At 42.4% G+C, this 12,219-nt stretch overlaps 1 protein-coding gene across 4 annotated transcripts in view; it reads right to left on the reverse strand.

Moving 5' to 3' along the window:
- sema5ba (sema domain, seven thrombospondin repeats (type 1 and type 1-like), transmembrane domain (TM) and short cytoplasmic domain, (semaphorin) 5Ba) overlaps positions 1-12,219 on the reverse strand; it is a 200,155-nt gene that overhangs the window by 61,283 nt on the left and 126,653 nt on the right. For all 4 annotated transcript variants that reach the window (XM_064944475.1, XM_064944477.1, XM_064944476.1 and 1 more), the window contains 4 exons: positions 12,032-12,094; positions 11,010-11,108; positions 10,061-10,274; positions 1,044-1,329 (listed from right to left, as the gene is read on the reverse strand). In XM_064944475.1, the coding sequence (XP_064800547.1) occupies positions 1,044-1,329; positions 10,061-10,274; positions 11,010-11,108; positions 12,032-12,094 (662 nt within the window). The remainder of the gene's footprint in view (positions 1-1,043; positions 1,330-10,060; positions 10,275-11,009; positions 11,109-12,031; positions 12,095-12,219) is intronic.

Genomic DNA, 12,219 nt, shown 5'->3' on the forward strand with positions numbered 1-12,219 from the left:
TGTGGTTTGTAAGCAGAGGTGTAAAGTACTTAATTAAAAATACTTGATACAATTTGAATGGTTAGCAGGACCGGAAAATTGTCTAATTCACACACTTAACAAAAGGACATCCCTGGTCATCCCTACAGCCTCTGATCTGGCGGACTCACTAAACACATGCTTAGTTTGTAAATTATGTCTTGATTTTAGGAGTGTGCCCCTGGCTTTCCAAAAACTTCAAAAACAAGAAAATGGTGCCTCTTGGTTTGCTTTAAATAAGGAATTTTTACATATTTTGTTGCTTAAGTATATTTTAGCGATTACATTTACTTTTGATACTTAAGTATAGTTAAAACCAAATACTTTAAGACTTTTACTCAAGTAGTATTTTACAGGGTGACTCACTTTTACTTGAGTATGACAATTGGATACTTTTTCCACCACTGTTTGTAAGGATAGCATAGCTAACAAATTGTCAGCCAACATAACATGTAAGGTAACTTATTTGCTCAACAGTTTCTTAACATGAACATTCTTAACATCATAATTAGATAAAGTAATATTTATTTGTATTTGTATCCTTTCTCGTTGGATTTTGGCTCCATATTTTATGCCATTTTCTTCAAATCTGAAAAAAAAAATATGAACCCTCAACCCATTTTCTGAAGAATTGCATTATGGGCACTAAAAGCATGGAAATAGTGTCCACTGTTTGTATACTTCGTATTTTGGCGAATGTAGCACGACATCCAGGAAATTTTGGCATACTAACTATACCCATAATATGACCAATACGCATACTATATAATCAATTCATGTCATAAATGGTATGGCTAGTGCTGTTGGTATGAGTATTCAAACACAGCTTAAGTGTTCTTAAGAAGTGGATGCTGAATAATGATAATCATTAGGCCTGGAAACTGCAGTAATGGAGTTTGCGTGGGGGTGGGAGGGAGAGGGTGCGTGCGTGGTTACTGCACCTGTACATGAGTGCGTGTGTGTGTGTGTTTTCCTGAGTGTGTGTGTGTGTGTCTTGCGTAAGAAGACTATTACTCATCACTCACACATTGGTGGTGAATATCCCGTAGATGAGGTCTTGTTCAGGCAGATAGAAGGTGCTCTGCAGCTCATTATAGTAGAAGGGGAACTCTCCGGAGCGCGAGCAGTTCAGCCTGGCCTTCATGAAGGTGGTCCAGGTGTCTTCCAGTAGGAACCGCCCTCCGATGTCGTTCTTACAGACGCGGGCCACCCGGGAGTAGACGGTCTTCCCACAGTCGTGTTCCACAGCGTTCTCACGCAGGAAGAAGAATGTGAAGAGACCCACATCATAGGCTGAGATGAAATGGGGCTCTGAGGAAGAGGAGGAGAGGACAAGGGAGGAGGGGAGGGGACAGAGAAGGAGAGGAAGAAGGGCATAGGGGAAGAGGAGACAAAGTCAGAGAGAGCATTAGAGTCCATGCAGCCATAGGGGATGATTCTTAATGTCATGCTAGTTTATACTGACGAATGAATGTGTCCAGTCATGTTGATAATAAAGTCATCCTGGGAGATACATTCATTAGTCACAGTCATCCTATAAAACGTACACTGCATTCATTCCTCCATCTGTAAATTGCCAGAACACATGATCAATCTTGATGTGGTAAAGACATGAGACTAATGCATTCGATGAGTGGAACAAAATCAATATAGACTGTGACTTCATCATCCATTCTAGTTGGTGCTCAGAAACACTACATGGTACGGCCACTCAAACAGTCTCCCTGTTGTGAGTTGTTATTATTACAGACACGGGTTAGCCTCAGTCCCAACACTGAACACATTAACAGCAGACATAGCAGGGTTCAAACAACATTTAAAATATGCTTTATTGAGCACAAAATGGAACCAATGGTTTAATTCCAAAAGTGCAAACTCCGCCCATCTGGCATTAAATTCAGCCTCAAACAAACAATAAATGACAGCATTTGAAAGGTGTTAAATACTATTTGAACCCAGATGTGATAACCAGTGGCATGCCTTCTCCCCTGTAGAGTTATAAGGTAGAGGAGGATTGTTCATGACTAGAGAAGCAGTGAGGCTGTGAGAACAACACAGTATGTGCAGTCACTGCTGCTTTCCCTAAGGTAACATTCATTCTCAGTGATATCAAGCACACACACACACACACTCTCACACAAACGGACAGCTTGGATGCAGAGCAGAGAGCGTAGATATTAACCTGCAAACAGTCATGATGATAAGTGCCCCGGGGGCCAGCACTACCTTTTAAGAGAATGAGATTATAGGAGAACGCAGGCGGTCAGCAGGAATGGAAACAGCATCAGAAGCAATAACAGAACGCATAATTCCATTTCAGAACACTCATAAAAAAACAACTGCGGGTAGTAGCTGGGGGACAGCAAATAGGAATGGGTGAAATGGTGGTAGAGACGGACGAATTTACCAAATAGCACAATGTTTGCTGATATCTACAGATGCTTCCCTGCTGCAAGTCCAAATACATGCATTGGCATGTTAATGATAGTCGATTGATAGTTAGTGGAGCATCTATAGATGGGACTATCAAAATAAAATGTTAACCAAAAAAAAAAGTATTGTTAGCTGTAGTTTCAACCACTGTCCCATTATTCTTATCCTATAGTTTGCTTTCTCCATATGTTTTATCGCACTGTTTGATCATTGTCTCTAGGGTAAGCTTAATGTTAACATGCCAGCATGGGGAGCCATGTTACAACCCACAGCTTTGCTGTAAATAATTACATGAAATGTAATCCATGTAAAATCATGTAATCCATTTCTGATAAGCTATCATGACAAATCTACCATTACCTCCCTAACCTGGCTCTTCATGATACTGTCTAATGGAGGACTGAGTTCTCCAGTTCAGTCAGCTAACCGATGCTTACAGCCATGTAAATGAAGGTGTGTGTGTGTGCGCGTGTGGTACTGTTTCACCAGACCTCCTGCTGGGTCCTAGATAATTACCACAGAGAGAGAAAAGCCAGGAAAAAGGCTTCAGCGTATATTAACACTACTGCTTCCCCACGGCTGTCAGACACACACACACACGCACGCGCACACACGCATGCACGCACACACACACACACACACACACACACACACACACACACACACACACACACACACACACACACACACACACACACGGCCTGGTTGCTGTCAGAGGTGGCATTTGAATGAGCTAATACTCTATACACAGTCGATACAGTATAATATACATGTTTAGGCTGCGTAATGTGTGTGAGCGTCAATCCAACAAACAGATTGTTCAATCTCCACACAGTCTGATTGAGGGCTGTAACTCACACACAGCCACGTGACTGACCATGGGGAAGAGGAGGAGGAGAGAGAGCGAGAGAGAGAGAGAGAGAGAGAGAGAGTTTAAAAAAAACTTTAGGTCTGGAACCCACAACACAATAAACACTCAAACATCAATGGTTAAACATCAATTAAAAACACAACACCAAATCTTCCTCCACTGTAACTTAACACAACAACTACTGAATACCCCATATGCTCATAACAGCCCAATGTCATTAACCAGTTTATAATAGGCAAACTCAACCCTCTGTCTTGCTGCCAACATGTCCTCCAGCATACCCACCACGTCCACAGAAGCCTGTCCCCGAATACTGCTCTTTCATCATCCAGATTGCAAATTTAGCTGCCCCTGACACTAAGTTAAAACTTCTTATGGCTTGGGGGCAGAATTTTGACGTCTGGATGAGAAGCGTGCCCAAAGTAAACTGCCTGTTACTCAGGCCCAGAAGCAAGGATATGCAAATAGTAGATTTGGATAGAAAACACTATAAAGTGTCCAAAACTTATGACTATTTCTGTATTTTGAATTTGGCGCTCTGCAATTTCACCGGATGTTGTCGAGGTGGGCCGCTAGCGGAACACCTGCGCCAGAAAGGTTAAGTAAGAACACTTCATCCCTTTGACTAAACCTGTACTTTGGCCCAAATATAAACAGTTGGGAAGAGAAAACCTCTCCCAGAGCTGAGAACCAAGTAGTGATCAGGTCAAATCATCCCGACGAACCTGGTACACAGATGTGCCAGAGTTTCAGAATGGACACCCCTCCCCAACAGTTGGATCCAGGTGTACCAGATGCATGTTGGTGACTATAGCTCCATGTATTATCCTCCATTGGAGTTCAGCTGTCCTTTTATCAATAGGCAGTTTATATAAAGACCGCCAACAACCTTTCGGGGAGGCACCTTGACCAACACATCCGACCACCTCGTCGACTTTACCCCTTCCAGGGAAGAAGCAGGGGACACTTTTACACATATTATGTATGTGTCCTTCTTCCCAACGCATTGAACTCCCCCAGCTCCGGGGTGTTGAAGGAAAACAGAATACCCATGTCCTTCTTGAATGCCTCCACCGCAGCACTTACATTCAGCGCAGGGAACACATAATCCAGACCCTCCGTACATCGATCAGAGTTGGAAGTATCAGTCACATACTGCCGATGAAGTACTGGCAAGGAGTCGCAGACCTCATCTACGACCTTTCACAGTAGGCAAGATGATCAGATCCCCGCTCTTTCTCCCAGCTCCTTCAACAATCTGATCCTGCTCAGCATCAGATGACTCAGCTTGGTACACCCCACACCTAACAGACATGAATGTAGGCTGGCTGAACTCTTAGCACGGGATTGGATGACATTGTTATAAAAAAAGAGACCCTTAAAAAAGCCACATCCCTAGTGGTGTGCCAGCCTTACGGGACATGTCGAAAACTCTCCAAGCCTGCAGAACAGACTCATAGAATGGAGTCAGGTCAGACAAATCACCCCCTCTAGATTTAACCTCTACGGGTTCAGAGTCCATATACCAGGACGGTTGAGCTAACGTGCGCTAATGTGATTAGCATGACGATGTAAGTAACAGAAAACTTTCCAGGACATAGACAGGTCTTATATGGGCAGAAAGCTTAAATTCTCTAACTGCATTTTCCAATTTACAGTAGCAATTACAGTGAAAAAATACCATGCTATAGTTTGAGGAGAGTGCACAACAACAAAAAACTTTTACAGCAACTTGTTTGATACATTCACCGCTGAAGGTAAATAATGTACTTACATTCAGTAATCTTGCTCTGATTTGTCATCCTGAGGGTCCCAGAGATCAAATGTAGCATAGTTTTGTTTGATAAAATCAATTTTTATATTCAAATGTAGGAAGTGGGATCTACAGTTTGAACCCCTGCTGTCTCTGGCTCCACACCCACCCTGCCTGGCCATCTAGATGTGTGAAAGTTAGTGTATAAGCTAAAGATCCATCATGTACGACATTCCTGGGAGTATGTAAACTTAAATGTTGTATTACCATATCATTTTTGTATGTTCTCTGTAGTTATGTACTTGAAAATGTATCACATTTGGGCAGAGACAAAATATTGTCCAGTATTGCAATGCTACACTGGATCAATCTGAAACTTTGTACACACACTGCTGCTGCCATCTAGTGGCCAAAATCTAAAATGCGCGTAAACTGCAATATAATATCATGGCCTTTCTCTTGCATTTCAAAGATGATGAAAAAAAATAAACATGTTTTTTTCATTGTATTATCTTTTACCAGATCTAATGTGTTATATTCTCCTACATTAATTTGAGATTGCCACAATTTTCAAAGTGTTTAAAAAAATGGTATCAAGCATATGCATATCATTGCTTCAGGTCCTGAGCTAGAGTTAGATTTGGGTATGTCATTTTAGGTGAAAATTAAAAAAAAAAGGTCAGACCCTTACTAAGAGGAAAAGGTGCTTGTCTAAGCCCAAACAGCCCGCTCTCCTCATCAAAAGTATTCAGACCACTTGACGTTTTCCACATTTTGTTACGTTACAGCCTTATTCTAAAATAGATTAAATAGTTTTTCCCTTCATCAATCTATACAAAATACCCCATAATGACAAAGCAAAAACAGTTTTTTAAACATAAGTATTCAGACCCTTTACTCAATACTTTGTTGAAGCACATTTGGCAGTAATTTCAGCCTCGATTCTTCGTCAGTATGGCGCGACAAGCTTGGCACACCTGTATTTGGGGAGTTTCTCCCATTCTTCTCTGCAGATCCTCTCAAGCTCGGTCAGGTTGGATGGGGAGTGTTGCAGCACAGCCCTTTTCAGGTCTCTTTAGAGATGTTCGATTGGGTTCAAGTCCGGGCTTTGGCTGGGCCACTCAGGGACATTAAGAGATTTGTTCCAAAGCCACTCCTGCGTTGTCTTGGCTGTGTGCTTAGGGACATTGTCCTGTTGGAAGGTGAACCTTCGCTCTGGAGCAGTTTTTCATCAAGGATCTATCTATCTGTACTTTTCTCCATTCATCTTTGCCTCAATCTTGACTAGTCTACCAGTCACTACAGATGAAAAACATCCCCACAGCATGATGCAGCCACCACCATGCTTCACCGTAGGGATAGTGCCAGGTTTCCTCCAGACGTAATGCTTGGCATTCAGGCCAAATAGTTCAATATTGGTTTCATCAGACCAGAGAATCTTGTTTCTCATGGTCTGAGAGTCTGTAGGTATGTGCATTTTACTGAGGAGTGGCTTCTGTCTGGCCAGCTTACCATAAAGGCCTGATTATTGGAGTGCTGCAGAGATGGTTGTCCTTCTGGAAGGTTCTCCCATCTCCACAGAGGAACTCCAGAGCTCTGTCAGAGAGACCATCAGGTTCTTGGTCACCTCCCTGACCAAGGCCCTTCTCCCCGATTGCGCAGTTTGGACAGGCGGCCAGCTTTAGGAAGAGTCTTGGTGGTTCCAAACTTCTTCCATTTAAGAATGATGGAGGCCACTATGTTCTTGGGGACTTCAACGCTGCAGACATTTTTTGGTACCCTTCCCCAGATCTGTGCCTTGACACAATCCTGTCTCAGAACTCTATGGACAATTCCTTCAAACTCATGGCTTGGTTTTTGCTCTGACATGCACTGTCATCTCAAGGATGATAAATGGAAACAGGATGCACCTGAGCTCAATTTCGAGTCTAATAGCAAAGGGTGTGAATACTTATGTAAATAAGATATTTCTGTAAAAAAAAAGGTTTTCGCTTTGTCATTATGCGGTATTGTGTGTAGATTTCTGAGGACATTTTTTTATTTAATCAATTGTAGAATAAGGCTTTAACGTAACAAAATGTGAGAATAGTCAATGAGTTTGAATAATTTACAAAGGCACTGTATATCACTGAATTGCCGAGGGCACTAGAACAGTCTGCAGCACCTCACCCTGCCTCACCCTACGGACTCAACCGAGAAGGGCCTATAGCAGCACTTTGATATTTTGCACAGATTTTGTCAGACATGGGCCCTGACAGTGAATCTCAGTAAGACAAAAAATAATGTTTTTCCAAAAAAGGTCCAATACCAAGACAACAAATACAAACTATAACTAGACACTGTTGCCCCAGAATTACACCTAACTTGGCCTAAACATCAACACCACATGTAACTTCCACAAGGCTGTGAACGAGATAAGGCAAGAAGGGCCTTCTATGCCATCAAAAGGAACATAAAACTCAACATCCCAATTAGGATCTGGGTAAAAATACTTATATTAGTTATCAAACCCATTGCCCTGTATGGTTGTGAGGTCTGGGGTCCACTCATCAACCAAGAATTCATGAAATGGGACAAACACACAATTGAGACTCTGCATGCAGAATTCTGCCAAAGTATACTTTGTGTAATGCAAACAGAGCAGAATTAGGACTATACCTGCTAAATTCTACAACCACCTAAAAGGAAGCAATGCCCACACATTCCACCACAAAGCCCTCACCTATACAGATGAACCTAGAGAAGAGTCTCCTCACCCAGCTAGTTCTGGGGCTCTGTTCACAAACAAAAACAGACACCACAGAGCCACAGGACAGATACATTTAGACGCAACCAAATTATGAAAAAACAAAAAGATAACTATTTGAACCAATGATAAAAATCAACAAAAATAACAGCGCATTCTAGAATGCTATTCCACAAAATGAGGTGTAAACTGAGCTCCACTTCCTAACCTCCTGCCAAATGGATGACCACATTAGAGACACATATTTTCCACAGATCACACAGACCCACAAAGAAGTTGAAAACAAAACAAACATTGATAAACTCCCATATCTGTTAGGAAAAATACCGCAGTGTGCAATCACAGCAGCAATATTTGTGGCCCGTTGCCATGAGAAAAGGGCAAACAGTGGAGCATCGTAAATATAACGTATATTTATACAGTATATTTCTTTTCCCTTTCATACTTCAACTACTTGCACATTGTTACAACACTGTATGTTGGCAATACTATAATTATTGTATAATTATAATTATGTACAGTGTTGTAACATTTGAAATGTCTATATTTAAAAAAAAAATTATGTGAGTGCAATGTTCACTACTGTTTTACCTTGTTTAATTACATTTTGATTATTGTCTGTTCCATTTGCAATGAATTGAATAAAGTGCTTTGAATTGAATTTGAGAGAGCGAGAGTGAGAGAGAGAGAGAGAGAGAGAGAGAGAGAGGAGAGATTATTGCCTGCCTGTGTTCTTTAGGGACCTCTACATCCTCAATGCTCCCCAGGCTCCCCACTTCATTCTCATTTATAATAAAACAGTTGGTCAGTACCTGGCAGGTCCCAATCCAATAAAGAACAGATTGATTAGATTCAGAACCCCCTCTGTTCTCTTCTGTCTGTTTATTTGTGAATCCCCCTAACTGGGGAGGCTTATGACTAGAAATGAGATTTTAATTCTCACTCATTCTCCTCTGAGGTTGCTCGATCCAGCTCAAGACTCTGGAGGAAGAAAATGGAGCTTTGCCCCAAGAGGCTGTGTGTATTTTTAGGTGGGCTGAGGGAACGGAAAGAAAAGGTGGTGTGTAACTAAAGTGAGTGGTGTGGTGTCTATCTGCCTGTCTGTCTGCAACTAGCTGTGATTATGCTGATGAGCAGAGCACTCTCTTCGCCTCTCCACTCCTCCCTCCCTTGCTTGCTCCCTCACTCGCTTGCTAGAGAGGCTTCGGTAAAGCCCACCTCCCCAACACACACACCTCAGACACACACACTGTCAGAAGAGAGCCCTGTGTAGCATGAAGCATGCAGCACGCTGTAATTTCACCCTCTCCCTGACGCGAGGAATAATTACACTGCTCACTGCCTTCTGAGGTTCTGAGTATATCACCTCTCCTGTGCCTGGCCTATAGACCTGTATACCACTATCTCCTACCTTTCCTCTCACCCCATTTCTCCTTCTGTCTCGTCCTACTGAGTCTTACTTCTCTTCTCTAGCCTCCTACCCCCTTTTCCTCTTTGTCCCCCGTCTCCTCTGCCTGGCCCACTAATGAAGCCTCACCTTTCCTCTCCTCCCTTTCTTCCCCTTCTTACTCCATTCATTGACTCCTGAGTGTCTCTCCTCTCTCCTGGTCTACCACTGTGGTGTCCACCTCTACCTACTCACACTTCCTCTCTCCCCTTTTCTTCCCCTTTTCTTCTCCTTCCTCCCCCTTTCTCCTCCTACTCTGTGAAGCCAAGAACTGTGTGGATGCTGTGTTTGAATTATTGCAGATGAAAAGCACCGTCTCTGGAAGGTTTGTCTTTTTTCTGCATGAGTCAGGATGTATTTTGGAGGTGCATTCAGTAAAAAAAAACTTGGTGTCAGCAACAGGGATATTATAGACACATAGCCATGACTTTTGGGGCTGATGGAGGTTTATCTAACTTAGCTTTTCTATGGTGCCAGCCAATGCCAGCTCATACTGTCCACACCCTTCCTACCTCTGTGATCCCTATTCAACAACACTGTGGTGGATTACTCAAATCGCTTTTTGGGGTGCCAAATTACCATGGTTTTTGTACTAGGATACTAGGAAAGGGTAGGACATAGTTCCACTGAGAAACATGGTTGATAGACTGCATCAAGACAATTAACAATCTGGAAGCGCTGGATCTCTGACAAAGATCTTAGCCCTTATGCAACAATCCACTTTAATTGACACTACACAATGATAAATGAGCTAACACATGGTGGGCAGTGTGTGTGTGTGGTGTGTGTTACCATTGAGCCACTTGGAGTTGTACTGGGCCGTCCTGAGGGGTGGCATGCCCCCTAGGCTCCGGTAGATGACAGGGTCGCGACCAGAGAAGTCGATGACCGTGGCGGCATATAGTTCGCCGCTCTCCGTCACCACCGCCGTGGAGTTATGGCGTGGGTCATAGGGGCACCTTGCCACGCCGTTCACGCGATCCAACACACTACTCATATTCCCAACCTGAGAGGAGGGAAAGAGGAATAGTGATAGAGATAGAAAAGATAGAGATATAGAGATATAGATAGAGATAGAAAAGATAGAGATATAGAGCGATATAGATAGAGATAGAAAAGATAGATATAGAGATAGAAAAGATAGATAGAGATAGAAAAGATAGATATAGAGATAGAAAAGATAGATATAGAGATAGAAAAGATAGATATAGAAAATATAGATATAGAGATAGAAAATATAGAGATATAGAGATAGAAAAGATAGATATAGAGAAAGAAAAGATAGATATAGAGAGCGATATAGATAGAGATAGAAAATATAGAGATATAGATAGAGATATAGAGATAGAAAAGATAGAGATAGAAAAGATAGAGATAGAGAGAGAGGGGGAGAAAGATAAATAGGGTGATAGAGAAAGAGATAGAGAGTAAGAAAATGATAGTGTTGTTACTGTCTTCCCCTACCTCTAAAGTCTCCTCCAGACCATATGGCTGTTTGATGTTTATATTCAAGTCTTTATCTTATTCCCTCCATCATTCACCCCCCACCCTGCCAGTTATCACTCTATCCCCCTCTTCCCTCCATCCACTCTTTCTTCCTCCCACCATCCTCCTTTACCTTCTTATCATTCCTTCCCTATCACTCCTACCCAGCCCCCTGTAGGTTTTCACTCCATTCTACTTCTTCCTCGAACCCCATCCACCCTGACAGATATCATTCCATCCATCCCTCCCCCCTTACCTCCCGGGTGATACAGAGGGGCTGGAAGGCGTTGGTTCCACAGGTGATGACCTCAGTCTTATTGACCAGCAGGACGCGGATGTAGTTCTGACACTCCACCTACAGGGGGTGGTAGAGTACAGAGATGTTATAGGTTAGAGAATTACATACAGTACCTTGGTTGTATTCACTAGAAACCAAATGGAAGAAAATTGACCGAAACTGCGTGGGTCTACCTGTACTTGATAAGAAACCTGATTTAAAAAGCTACTTGTTTTCATTGCAAAACATTTGGCTACAGTTTGTAACAGTATGCACTAATGAATACGAGCCAGCATTACTCACCACTCACTTCAATGATATGACTGTAATGACTGTCTATCTTTCATCTGTGAGATGAAATGTAACACATCTAAACCTAGTCCAATCACATCTCATTCTTAGAAAGAATTCAAGTTTGTTTATTTGTCATATACACGTAATATGCAGTATATGGAGTACACAGTGCAACTAATTGCTTACTTCCAGGTTTGTCATACACATTGAGGGAACCATTGTCTGATGATTGAGGGGGACATTTTTTTAAATTAAACTTCTTAGTTTCCCTTAAATATATTGTTTTGGCAAATAGAGTAACTTTGTTTCAGAACTTGAGGTCAGACGAGGTTCTACAGGTTTCAGAAAGAAGTGACTGCTTTTTTGTTTCTCCCCTCATGAGAAAAAAATGACAAGGCATTCAATTCCTACAAAGAAAAAGTGAAATTACAAAATTATCACAGTGTTTATCAACCGTTGGAAGGAGAGGAGAAGGGCCTCTTCCTCATCCAATCAACTGCCCGCTTTTAAAGTAAAAGCTTTTATTCAGGGTGGCATCCTGTGTGTGTGTGTGTGTGTGTGTGTGTGTGTGTGTGTGTGTGTGTGTGTGTGTGTGTGTGTGTGTGTGTGTGTGTGTGTGTGTGTGTGTGTGTGTGTGTGTGTGTGTGTGTGTGTGTGTGTGTGTGTGTGTGTGTGTAGGGGGGGACACCCTTAAAGTCATCGTTTACCTCCGTCTTCCCTTTGCTCTGACAGGACCTCCTGGTGTCATCGTCTGGACCCCATTCCGTTGCCTAGGAAACCAAAATAAACACACATAAAAGAGTGACTGGATGCAGCATTCACCTGTTGCCAAGGGGGCTGCCTGACTAGTGCCTGCTGGCTGCCTGACAATGATGCAACTGTTGAGCTTAATATT

The sequence above is a fragment of the Oncorhynchus masou genome, chromosome 29 (assembly GCF_036934945.1).
Source record: "Oncorhynchus masou masou isolate Uvic2021 chromosome 29, UVic_Omas_1.1, whole genome shotgun sequence".
Lineage (NCBI taxonomy): Eukaryota > Metazoa > Chordata > Actinopteri > Salmoniformes > Salmonidae > Oncorhynchus > Oncorhynchus masou.